The sequence below is a fragment of the Nicotiana tabacum genome, chromosome 17, assembly GCF_000715075.1.
Source record: "Nicotiana tabacum cultivar K326 chromosome 17, ASM71507v2, whole genome shotgun sequence".
Lineage (NCBI taxonomy): Eukaryota > Viridiplantae > Streptophyta > Magnoliopsida > Solanales > Solanaceae > Nicotiana > Nicotiana tabacum.
This window is the reverse complement of record NC_134096.1, coordinates 117,682,085-117,696,348: the sequence shown is the minus strand read 5'-3', so window position 1 is coordinate 117,696,348 and position 14,264 is coordinate 117,682,085. Positions and strand designations below refer to the sequence as shown.

Sequence of the window (14,264 nt, the reverse complement as noted above, 5' to 3'; positions counted from 1 at the left end):
TCAACCATATTAAGCAATAAGAGATCAACTCTAGTCTCCAATCCCCCAATAGTCATTACACATGACCGATATACACGGTTCAAAATAATAGTATCGCCCACTGCGTAAATACATGGACAAATGAGACTAAGGACTCACGGGGCATATCCAGATAATTAGCAAAATACGATGATACATACGAATAAGTAGAACCAGGGTCAAATTATACGGAAAAATCCTTGTGGCATACTGAGACAATACATGTGATAACTACATCTGAAGTAACAACATCTGGCCTGGCAAGAATAACATATAATTGAGCCTGACCGCCACCTGATTGGCCTCCCCCTCTAGGGCGGCCTCTAGCTTCCTAGGACCTACCCTGAACTAGATGAGTGGGTGGTGAAGTAACTGGTGCTAAAGTCATAACCTAACTCTTCTGTTGCATTGGACCTCACGGTCGATGAGGACATTGCCTCCATATATGCCCAAACTCCCTGCACTAGAAGCAACTCCTCAGAAGTGGTGGTGGCGGGGACTGAATCGGGCCCCGAGTACCAGAGTAACTTCTAGAAGGGCCTGGCATAGATGAACCCAGAACTGATGGAGCACGGGACGAACTCTAATCTGGAAGGGCACTGAGAGATGATTGACTCTGACGAGCACTGTATGAACCATAGCAGGATGATGCTCCACGATGAACTGGATAGGCCATCTGAGCATGCCTGTAAGGACGTCCCCTACTGTAGTAAGACTGTCCCCCAGAATGAACACCATTGGGACCACCCGAACCTCGAGGCCTCTTGGCCTTCCTCTCCTCATGCTCCTGACTACGGACCATCTCTATCTGCCGAGCAATATCGACCACCTCGTCGAAAGTAGCACCAAATATCCTCTCCCTAGTCATGAGAAATCTCAACTGATATGTGAGGCCATCAATGAACCTCCTAATCCTCTCCCTATCCGTGGGAACCAACCAAACTGTGTGACGAGCCAACTCAGAAAACCTCATCTCGTACTGGGTCACAGACATGTCATCCTAACATCGCTGCTCAAACTATCTGCGCAGCTCCTCCCTGCGATACTGTGGCACAAACTTCTCCAAGAAGAGAACGGAGAACTCACATCATATAAGTGGTTCCACGTCGACTGGCTTGCACCTCTAATAAGCCTCCCACCACCTGAAGGTAGTCCTAGTAAACTGAAAAATGGTGAATGAGACCTCACTTGTATTCATAATACATGTCGTGCAAAGAATCCGCTGACACCTATCCTAAAAGTCCTGGGCATCCTCAGACTCAGCCCTACTGAATGCTGGAGGTTGGAGTCTCCCAAATCTCTCTAGTCTCCTCTGCTCATCATCAGTCATAACGGGGCCTACCTGGCCTGAGTAGTTGCAATCGGCTGGGCTAGTGGTACCCCTGGTGTCAGAAGTCCCTGCATCACCTGCTCTGGTGTACGGGCGATGGGAGCCTGAGTACCTCCTAAAGGCTTGGAATCACAATGGGCACAGTTGGTTCCTGAGTTGGCCCCACTAGCTCAACCACATTTGGAACCTGTTCCTGAGCTGGATCAACTGGTAGATCTGCAGGTGCTGCCCTCGGCCTCTCGTAGCCCTAGCTGGTGGTACTGGTGGCTGGCCGTCCTATCTGGTAGCACGTGTCCTCACCATCTGTGAGAGAATAGAATATAATATTTTAGTTTCCGGAATCAACAAATCTGCATTACAAGAATACAACAATGTGAAGTTTCCTAAGGGTTTGGCAGCCTCTCGAAGATAAGTACAGACGTCTCTATACCGATCCGCAAGACTCTACTAAACCTGCCCATGACTCGTGAGACCTATGTAACCTAGGCTCTGATACCAACTTCTCACAACCCAAAACTTAGCATGTCGTGATGTCGCCTAACTTGGTACTAGGCAAGCCGACACCTCAAAATATTTCCAACACTTTAAAGTAAACAATAAAATAATACATGTTTGAATAACTAAAGTCCTCATAAACTAGATAGGAAGTCAAAAATCAATACAAAAGTTCCCAAAACCAGGGTGTCACTGAGTACATGAGCCTCTATACAACACAAGTCTGAAAATATTGTCAATGAAAAACTGAAACTAAATACATAAAGCTGAAAGATAGGGGGAAGAGTTAAGGTCTGCAAATGCCGGGCAGCTACCTTGAAATCTCTGAAATGGTCAAGCGGCTAATATAATCAACACCCACCGAGTCCGGAAACACATGGATATGCACACGAAGTGCAGGGTGTAGAGTGAATACAACCAACTCAGGAACTAACAAGACTAACTATTGGACTGAAAGTAGTGACAAGCTTCACGGATACAGTTCAATTTCAGAAAATACAATACAGAAAAATAGGCATGCTTTCAAGTTCGACAGTTAAAGCTAAAACAGAAAATTCATGCCAAGTTCAATTGAAACATGATATAGTATCTCTCAGAAATTTCATGACAGTGATATATGCCAGTTGAAGTACAACAGTAATGAAATCAAGTGCATATTCTCAGGGTGACAAACACTCTGTCCTCCCATTCACTCCAACCTCACAGTCACTCATTCCTCACAATCTCTTATTTTTCTCAGAAACTCGGCACTCGCGCTCGCGCTCGCAGTCAGTAGGTACTTGCGCTCACTAAGGGTGTATAGACTCTGGAGGGGCTCTTTTAGCCCAAGCGCTATAGCAAGTCAATCATGGCATAAATCAATAAAACATATTGCGGCGTGCAGATCGCTCCTATAAATATCCTCACAATCAGGCCCTCGACCTTACTTAGTCATCAATATCTGCAGTCTCTCGGGCTCTTAATAATCACGATAATCAGCCCAAACAGCGATAATATAATTTATCAATAAAGAACAATAGAGACTGGGATATAATATGCAGTAAAAATGTGATTGAGTACAAAACAACAATTTAGCAGATAATTCAACATGTAACACGACCTCTGTGGGTCCCTACAGTGCCAACACATAACCTAAACATGATTTCTAACATGATTTGCAGTTCAATTTTTATAACACATGGAGAATATACAAATAACAATAGATTATTCAACTGTACAGTTCCATGGAATTGACCAAGTCACAATTCCTATGGTACACGCCCACACGCCCATCACCTAGCATGTGCGCCACCTCAAAACCAATCATATAACACGTAATACGGGGTTTTATACCCTCAAAACCAAATTTAGAACTGTTACTTACCTCAATTCGTACAAATCCTACTCCAACACGCCCTTGCCTTGTGAATCGGCCTCCAAATGCCCCGAATCTAGCCACAAATAGTTCGATACAATCAACACGAGCTAAAGGAATCAATTCCATAAGAAAATATTAAGTTATTAATCAAAATTCAAAAGTCAACTCAAAAGTCGGTCCCGGGCCCACCCGTCTCGAAACCCAATAAAAGTCATAAAATTCGAAATCACATTCAACCACGAGTACAACCATACCAATTTACCAAACAATATCAAAAACACGAATCACACCCCAATTCAAGCCTAATGAAAACTAAGGAATTCCATCTTCTAAAACGATGTCGAAACCTATCAAATCACATCCGATTGACCTCAAATTTTGCATACAAGTCACAAATGACACCACGGGCCTAATCCAACTCCAGGAACCCCAATCCGAACCCGGTATCCACAAAGTCCACTCTCGGTCAAACTTTCAAATTTCCAACTTCTGCCATTTCAAGTCTAATTCCACTACGGACCTCCAAATCACAATCCGGACGCGCTCCTAAGTCCAAAATCACCCAACGGAGCTAACAGAACCATCAAAACTCCACTCTGGAGTCGTCAATATATAAGTCCACATCTGGTCAACCTTTTCAACTTAAGTTTTTATCCTTGAGATTAACCATCTCAATTCATTCTGAAACCTCTCCGGTTCATGAACCAACTACCTCGGCAAGTCAGATAACAATTGTAAAGCATAAAAATGAGTAGTAAATGGAGGAACATGGCTACAACTCTCTAAACGATCAGTCGGGTCGTTACAAAAATACAAACATCTTCTTGAAACTTCTAGGGCTCTTTTATACAAATCCAAACTTCCTTTAAAATACCGGGGAGACTGTGTGCTTATTGCTACTTATCTTATTAACATGTTTCCTTCTTCTGTTTTACAAAATGTTTCTCCTTTTGAAAAGTTTCACGGTTTCCCTCTATCATATGAACATTTGAGATCCTTTGGTTATCTTTGTTTTGCTACTCTTCCTAAATATGGTAGAGACAAGTTGCAACCTAGAGCTGCTTCTTGTGTTTTCTTGGGATATCCTTTAGGTAAAAAGCGTTACAAACTTCTTAATCTTTCCTCCCATTCCATTTTTTATTCGAGAGATGTTATTTTTCATCAGCAAATTTTCCCTTACCACTCCTCCTCTCCTACACCTCCCATTTTATCTCCTCCTGATACTTCCCCTTTTGTTGACATTCAGTCTATTTCTCCCCCTCAAACTTCCCCTACTCTTTCTATTCCTCTATCCATGTTTCTTCCTAGTCTTCCCCTTCACCTTCACCTCTTCCTGCTCCTTCTCATATTCAGTCTCCGGCCTTTCCTATTCAGGATACTCCTTCTTCCCTTCCACCTATTAGAAGTTCTAATAGACCCTCCAATCATCCTTATTATCTCAAAGATTACATTTGTTCTCATGTTGCTCCTAATTCTAAGGCTACTTCTGCTGACCTTCACTTAAAAGAGCCTCAATTTTATCACCAGACTGCCTCTAATCCTGCATGATAGGAGGCTATGTTGAAGGAGTTCCAAGATTTTGATGCAAATAAGACCTGAGACATTGTTCATCTTCCTCCAAAAAAGAAGGTTATTCCTTGTAAATGGGTATACAAGATAAATCAAAAATCAGATGGCACAATTGAAAGGTATAAGGCTAGATTAGTTGTTAGATGGGTGTAGATTATACTGAGACTTTTTCTCCGGTAGTCAAGATTACCACTATCAAATGTCTTCTTACTGTTGCTGCCAAGAGAAGGTGGACAGTCTACCAATTAGATGTCAATAATGCTTTCCTTCATGGGTATTTACATGAAGAAGTTTACATGTATGTACCTCTTGGTTTGACTGTCACTACTCCTTGTTCCTCTTTCCCCTCTTCTCCTTTAGTTTGCAAACTCAAAAAATTATTATATGGGTTGAAGCAAGCCTCTAGACAATGGTTGGCTAAGCTTTGTGAGTCCTTACTGTCTTAGGGCTATTTGTCCAGTAAAAATGATAATTCCTTGTTCACTAAGGGTTCTAGTGATTTTGTGGTGGTCATCGTTGTATATGTAGATGATATTTTATGGGCTGGTTCTGATATTACTGAAATGAACGCACTTAAGTCCTTTTTAGATGAACAGTTCAAAATTAAAGACCTTGGTGATGTTCATTATTTCTTGGGGCTTGAGGTACATCATACTTCTCAAGGTTATCTGTAGATATTTTAATGAAGCTATCTTCAATTGAGGCTGACTGCTTGCCTGATCCTTCTGTGTATCGAAGACTTGTAGGTAAATTGAATATTTTGCAGCACACTCAACCTGATATTGCTTTCTCTGTCCAGCATTTAAGTCAGTTTCTCCAGGATCCTAAGGTGCCACACATGCTTGGTGTCATTCATGTATTGAGGTACCTTCTTAATGATCCTTGATAGGGCATTCTTCTAAGTGCTTCTTTTGATTTTTCTCTTCTTTCCTATCTGATTCCGACTGGGCAGCTTGCCCCATTTTACGGAGGTATGTCTCTGGGTTTTACATTATTTTTGGTAGTTCCTCTTTTTCTTGGAAGTCTAAGAAGCAGCCTACAATTTCTCTATCTTCTGCTGAAGTAGAGTATCGGGCCTTGCGCAAGGTTGTTGCTGAAGTGTCTTGGTTGCTACGCATTCTTCATGATCTGGGCTGCTCCATTACGCCTCTTGTTTCTGTCTTTTGCGACAGCAAGTCATCTATTCACATTGCCCGAAACCTAGTTTTTCATGAGCGCACAAAGCACATTGAGGTTGATTGTCACTATGTGCGTGATCTGCTGCAGTCTGGTGTCATCTCTCTTCTCCATGTTCCCTCTTCTGATCAACTTGTTGATTTGATGACTAAAGCTCTTTCTGGTGTTCCTCATCGTCGTTTATTATCCAAGCTTGGAGTTCAGTCGACCTCCAGCTTGAGGGGGGCTGATAACAGAGTCATATTCCAGGCCCAAACTTCATAACTAGGCCCAATCGGGTCAGAAGCCCAAGTTATTCTTTTTCTGTATATTTCATTTCATTGTGTTAAGAAGATAAAAAGGGCCACACATGTACAATAGACTTTTTAGGGATCATTTCTATAATAATATAGAAGCTCTCTCTTTTCTGAAAATAGGGCTTTGTATTTTGCCTCAAATCACTTTCGATTTCTTCGCTCATCATCCTATACTCCTATAGTGCAAAACGTAGGAGAACGTGGTCACTTTGGAACCAATTTTGCCCTACTCTCTAGTCTCTAGAAATTGTCGTGAATCATGCATGGGAGCAATTTTGAGTAGACATTAAAAGAAACCAAAGGAGTGGATAGATAAGCAAACTATTTTAACTGTTAGGTTGCACTAATTAAGACATGGGATGCAATATGTTCAAACCATTATACAGTTTTTTTCTCGCACGTTGTCCGGTACACGTTTTGAGGTTTCGATTAATTCTGATACCTGCCGCATAAAGTCTACTAAAAGGGGAAGCACTCTCTGAAAAAATTCTTTCATTCTCAAAGCTCGAAAGTAAAACCTCTAGTTAAGGATAAAAGAACAGTAACATTCCACCACGATGGCTAGGTTTCACTAAAATTAATGCCAGCTAGTGCATTTACTTAAACTTAACACTGCGCATGACATTTTTGGTCTAGTCCAACGTAGAACAAAGGATTATAGGAAAATATAATTTTCCTTTTCCTCTTATTGGGAAACTTTTGCAGGGAGGAAAAGGTGAAACCGGGGCATTTTTAAATATCTGAAATTTTTACCACATTGTTCATTAATAAATTAGCATTAATTTTTAAATTATCTGGCTCAATTATTTGTTTTATGCACAAGAAATTTTCAAATGGAAAAAAGTAGCGGAATAAATATAAAAGAAAAACTTATAATAATAAGAAGAAAAAGGAAAACCTTAATTACTATGGCGGCTAAAAGAGAAAAAAAAAACAGCATCTCACATAAACATCCTTCATTTTTTGTGGCCCATGTACTTTAGTTACCATATGCATATGTAGCTTAATATATCATGGTCAAGACATAGATGAAGCAAAGAAATTATGGCCAAAGTGGCCTTCATCACCAATTAAACAAGCATAGAGCTCCTTATCAAGATGATGTTTGGATTGATCATGAAGCTGCAAACATGAACTCCCAACTTCATCACAAGAACTTGAAATTGATGAATAATTATTAGTTGTGGTGTTGAATGCCAACAACATTTCTTGAGCTTTGTTTAGTTCCTCCTTAAGCCTCTCAACTTCCAATTTTAACCTCTCATTATCCAACATAGCATTATCTAATCTTTGTTGCAAGGCCTTGTAATCAACCTCAAGGCTCTGGCTTTTCCATCGTGCTCGCTTGTTCTGATACCATATTGCAACTTGCCTGGGTGGCAATCCCAGTTCCTGAGCGAGCTGGGATTTTCTATTGGAGTCGAGCTTGTTGTTGGAGTTGAAGCTAATCTCCAAAAGCCTTACTTGATCTTGAGTGAGCCTTTTCTTGTGACACTTGAGATTGTTCTTCCGAGTTTGAGAATTGAAGAAATCCATTATGATTAATAGGAAGTTTATGAAAAGTGCTAGAATTTGGGAGTCATATAAGAAGGAGAGAATGATTGTGTTTTGATCCCATAACTAGCTAGAAGCTAGGGGAGATGAAAGAAAGTTGGGCAAGATATCGTTTTCATGCATACACGAGGTCATCACGTGGGTGTGGCCTACTTATGATAGTACACTGACATTAAATCTTTTGATCAATTTAAAATTATACGTATGATACTTTTAAATCTGTAATTAGTAAGCTTTGGTTTGGTTTATGTCTAACTTCGAAGTATTTAAGTAGAAAACTTGATTGAAGATTTATTATCTTAGGTGTCCACCTTGTAATTGCTAAATAAAATAATTATGATTTTCAAGAATGCAGATATCATTGTGTTTCTAGAATATTCTTATATAGAGAAATCTCAAGACACATAAGTGGTTATAATAAATTAACGGAAACAAAGAAAAGCAACATTACATGGATCGAGACCACTGCCATAAACACTTAAAAGCCAAAGACTCAAAAACCAAAGACAAACATGGGAAGTATACGTTTGCTGACCAACTTCAATGATTTCAAAAAAATTAAAAATACAAAAGAGAAGCATGCAAATGCCAAACAACTTGGTTCTTATTTGACTTCCTCATATACATAGTAATATCCCTCCTAAAGTGAGAACTTAATTAATGAAAATCATGTAGTAGTAGTACTAGTAACTGTATACGACTAGACAATTGGAACGTCCTAGTTGCACAAGGTGCTAACACTAGAGATAATAGAGTAATCAACCACTAAAGCTCTAATATATAGTGAAGATTTTAAGTTAGTGGATAATATTTAGCTGTACATAATTAATACTAACTGTTACTCCTTTGAACTCTGATTAGAAGACTTTGATCCTCCTTTAAATCAGCTATAAGGACATGTTAACTACCCATTCAATCCGGGCCAGACCCACAAACCCTCTCTCTCCCCGCACCAAGCATTAAGGAAAAGGATAAGGAATGACAAAATACTTACATATTAATGACTATCAGAAACTTATAATTAGACCTTGAATATGGTTGGAATCTACTCTAACATTCTTCATATCTTTTATCACACAGTGAGTTCCAGTTATATAGACTAACATGTAAAGAATTTTTACGTTAACCGTAAAATTTAATTTCTATTTTCCTGCTAGTATTGTATAAGGTTTGATATGAAGAGTTTTAGTTGTTGGACTTAATTTGAAGTATCCGTGTACAGAACATACACTCCTCTAATTTGAAATTTTATAAAATTCTGCATAGGTTAGCAATATGTTTTTCTTTTTTTAATATGTCAAATGTACCTTAGAAGTTGCAAACAGAAAATGTTAGAAAACTACTCAAAATTGTAGAAGGCTACGTACGGCTGTTGATAAAAAAAATATACTATTTTGGGTAGGGCAAATTACTATTTCCAATGCTTAATTGATATCGCATTTGAAAGAAATTGTCGTTTGGAAGGAGGGCAATATTAGCCCCACTTCACAATGGTTGATAAATGCCAAATTTATACTTAATTTTCATCTGTACCAGTGGGGTACTATTCTTTGGCATTTTTCATGACATGTTATTTTAAAAAAGAATTTAACTTTTAAAAATTCACTATAAGTCATGTAGAGATCATAATAAGTGAAATTAGCGATCTATAAAGCTAAAAAGTAAAGCATGTGACATACTCCAACAAGTTAGGTTATACGAATAACCTAATTTTTTTAACATTATCAGTCATATTAAATTAAATCCTTTAAAAAATCCATTTTCTAGGAATTTTGAAGCTTTGCACGTATACAATCATGAGTACTTGGCTTTTTCGGGAAAGTGCATGAACATTGAAACGCTCTACATTCATTCCCCTTCTCACAACTTGACCTATTTGAATTCAAAGTATTAATTAGAACTAGCATAGTATGAAGGGACATAAAGAAGAGAGTAGACCATATTGACCAAGGGATAGAGGACCCATAAATTAATATTTGAAGACATCGTGTGAATTTGGAAACAATTGGAGTATAAGAAATAAAACAAAAAGAAAATTCATTCTGAAACTACCTCAATTATATTACGTAAGACACTATATTCAGTGTATTGAAGCCCGTGTAGTTACTTTGATCTATAGACGTATCATGTCACGCTATATCTTGTCATTTCAATTTTTTTTGCAAAAAGTATACTTTTGAAGGAATTTGGAATTGGAGCGCAGGAAAGAAAGTCTAATTGGCGTAACCGTAAAAGTTATTGTCAAACGATTAGCAAAAATTACGGGATAGTCATAAAATTAAACACAATATTTTTATAGAAATACAAGGTAAAATTAAGTATAATTAGATCAAATGTGATTCGAACTTTTTTAGAACCATGTCTGTAACATAATAATTAGATCAAATGTGATTCGAACTTTTTTAGAACCATGTCTGTAACATAATCTTAGTTTAATGGGATGCTATTTTTATTTGGAATTCAAGCACAAAAGCTTTATATTTCTCACATATATTTTAATTGTTGTAACAAAGCGATTTTCCAGCACTCTATTTTTCCAAAATGTAAAATTTAGATTCCTAAGTGATATATCAAATGATGAACTGCTATTGGACCACTCTCGTGTCCACCTATAATCCCACAATCTTCCAAATGCTATCTCCTCGGTACGGGTGTACATAGGTAGGGTTGTTTCAGATTTTTCAATTACCAAACCAAATTAATTGTCTCGGATTTTTAAATCTATAAACCAAATCAAACCAACAAAAGTCGGATTTTTCAATCTCGATTTTTTTCGAGTTTTTCAGTTTTCTCGGGTTTTTCGGGTTTTTCCCGACAAAATCTTCATAGCATAAAATTTATAATTTGTGCTCTAATATTTCTTAGGTCCTAGTAGGATAAAACTATAAAAGATGTTACCCAATAAAATAATACAAAATAATGTGAGATGAGTCATGATTATACTAAAATACTTAACAAATCGCATAAAATAAATATTGCTAATTAATAAACCATAATAAAAATAAACATAATCTAAAAGTATTAAATCATGTTAAAATATAAGCACGACTAATAAGAACTAAATATTAATTACATGTCTAAATAATATTAAAAGCAAGTTATGCATTTTCACTATCTAAAGTAATGAAAAACTAAGAAAATAAATATCCGATACTATTATCATTCCTAGTGTTGAATTGAATTTTTTTGTTAGCATTTTCATTGATTTGATTTTGCTTTGGACTTTATTTGAATCACTAACTTTTATGGGTTATAAAACATATTTGACCATTCAAAAGTTCTAAGTTCAAGCTTGAAATAATATATTAAAAGAGAGAACTACGAAAAAGTTTAAAAAATATTTATAAATTACATTACAATAATTACTTTTATGTATAAAATATTTTTAAAACTTGTATATATGTAATGTCGGGTTGGTTTGGTTTCGGTTTGACTTTTTTTAGTTAAAACCAAACCAAACCAATTATATTCGGGTTTTTTTTTCTAACACCAAACCAAATCAAATCAAACCATAGTCGGGATTTTTTTCTCAGTTTGACTCGGATTATCGGTTTGATGCAATTTATCGATTTTCTTTGTACACCCCTAGTCCTCGAAGGAACATTTGAATTTTAATCTTTGTAATTATGTAAGTTCCCTTTTTTTCTTATTCTACTGGTTTTCCTTAAATAATCAGCACACGGTATTAAACTATATTAAGTCTCTTTACTGTTCCACACAACAAAGGTCATTTTCTACAGACGAAGTTGTATGAATTTAACCTCAGATCTTCAACTATTTAAGTATCTTTTGGTATATCCTAGTTACCACCATCGATCAGTCCGTTTATCTGATTTTAAAGACACTAATCTACCTATCATGACGAAAACTCCAAATTAAAGAAAAAAATAATAATCCTGGTTTTAGATTCACTCAGAAGTTATTCATTTAATACTATTAAGTGAAAGCACTAATGAACACACAAGAACAGAAATGAGGCTGTCATTCTGAGTAGTCACTTTCTACATTTAGCTTGGCTTATTGATGTCAACATTCTAAAAGCAGGTAGCTCCAGCCACCGGCGGACGCAAGTAGTGGCAAGCTGGTTTAGTTGAATCCGCTTCATCAAAAAATAATATTATGTATATGTATAAATTAGGATTAAAACTGCGTAAATTTTGTATAAATATTTTATTTGAACCCACTTGACAACTACTATTTTACGACTAAAATTATGTACTTTTAAGATTGAACCCGTTTGCACAAAATTCTGGGTCCGCCACTGGCTCCAACTATTTTAATTGGATTTTAAGTTATATGCACATAGCTAGCTCGCATGTTAATTACCATTTTTACTAGATTAATTACTGCTTAAAGAATTTGATAGTTTAACTTTAGAAAACCTTTCAGCACCTCGACATGCATTTATTGAAGTAAAGAGTACAAATACGAAAAAATATATGTAATTTGAGGACTGCCCAAATTTAGAAAACAAATTCTGAGTTTTATTGCAGATAGAGCACAAGAGATCGCACTAAAGTATTAAGCAGATATGACATATTTTTAGTCGATCGGGTCAATAACACATGGTATGTTGCTACGTTATCAAATCTGATTGATTAGTCAATACTGGTCACTTCCATAACATTCGGGCCATATTAGGGTGACTGCACTCTAATATTATCATGATAAAAGAACAGGGGAGCTATTAAAGCAAATTATACCTATATCTTCTGTAAATTGTGACATATGATGCTGATTGTACTAGACGTTTCTTTAATTAATTTCTTATCTTGCCAGCTAAAAGTGCCTCACCCATGCTTTAAAGTTTGTTCATCTTTGAACCTCTACATTGTTAAATCAATTTCTTATTCTAGTTACAGAAGGTCTACCATGTTGTATTTTAAAAGCATTCGGTACTAATAAGGGATTACGCATTCACATATACTTCGTTTCTCTCTTTCCAGATACAAATTTTTCCTTGGAATTAAATGTTGGAATTTGGACTTATATATGGTTTAGATTTTGAAAAGTATACATAATGTCTTGATCCAACTTGTGAAAATTATATATATATATATATATATATATATATATATATGATTCTAAATTATACATACTAGATAAGCAATAAGGCTCATTAACTATTGGTATGTAATGAGTAGATACTCTTTAGAAATAGGTCAAATCCCCTTCCTGAGCTATCATAAGAAGAACTCTAGCTTATTCTATTTCCTTGAGTACCTGGGAAAAGAGATAACTAGAAACTAACTCTCGGGCTTAACCGATGATTAGTTCGTTGGTACATAAATAGAATTGAACGATACATATTTTAATCCTAACTCAAAGTTTTGTTTATGCTTTGCGTCTTAATTATGGTCTTTAATTAATTTCTTACCTTAAAATAGTATTACTTTTACGTTGTTTCACACACACGTATATCCAACAGAAACTTTAAAAGAGAAGGGAACTTGGGAAACAAATAGACAAAGAATATACTCTACATTGCAGAGGATCAGGAATATATTGACATGTTCTAGATAAAATGCGTCAGCAAGTTATGAATGAAGAAAATAGAGCCACCTTCTACATTGCTAAGGATCATTCTGCTAAACGACAGAGAGACAAAAATTTTACATATTGAACTACAAAGTTAACTTGGGAACAATTTACCCGTAAAATGATACAGTTGAATTTATACGTGGTTTCTATATAAGTGAACTAATTTGATCATGAAATAATATAATAATTAAAGAAATACACAATACTTAGCTTTAGAAAGTAGATGAAATAGCAAAGACGACGATTCCGTGAATACCGTTCCCGAACATAGCAATGATGAGATCAAAAAGCAAGAGAGTAAAATTGTATAAAACTTTGTATAGAATATAATATATGTTCTTGCCAGGAATTTCGTGTCCTTTACAATGGTAACTGAGCTCACTATTTATAGCTATGTCTAGGGAAAAAGGTCTTAGGGTCATGCCCTCCTTTAATGCCAATTATGAGGGTCATTGATTGAGATGTAACGTTGAACATAAATGCCAAATTCTCTGTAACGAACTGTCGCTCTTAATGCTATAGAATATTTCTTAGTAAATGCTATCGGGCGCAGAACTTTTAATACACTTTTATGAACGTTATCAATTCTGGTGACAAGCGCAGTGGCTGCATTCGGTCCTCAAACATCCTACCTTGGATTCCACGTATCCTCCTTTTAGTCAGTCACGTGTCATATCATATTTTACCCTATACAGATAGTCCCCCTGGTTTCCGGTGACATAACTTTGTGTTACCGCAAAGTTGGTAGAAACACCTTTTTGGCGAGAATTACTATAACTCCCTCTGAAGGTCTCTGACAGTTGATTAGGCACATGTCTCTCCGCATTTAATTCCCTGAACACGCGTCATCCCATGATTCAGCACAGCTTTTGCCGATTATCGAGGTAATCATGGTCATGAATTTAGCCGCCAGAATTTTACTTATATG

The 14,264-nt window shown here is 36.6% G+C and overlaps 1 protein-coding gene across 1 annotated transcript; it reads right to left on the bottom strand.

Moving 5' to 3' along the window:
- Nucleotides 1-7,075: 7,075 nt before the first annotated feature.
- Nucleotides 7,076-7,850, bottom strand: LOC107811161 (homeobox-leucine zipper protein ATHB-52-like). Its single transcript, XM_016636040.2, has one exon. The coding sequence runs from the start codon at nucleotides 7,775-7,777 to the stop codon at nucleotides 7,259-7,261; it is 519 nt and encodes a 172-aa protein (XP_016491526.2). The 5' UTR covers nucleotides 7,778-7,850; the 3' UTR covers nucleotides 7,076-7,258.
- Between the last annotated feature and the right edge of the window lie 6,414 nt (nucleotides 7,851-14,264).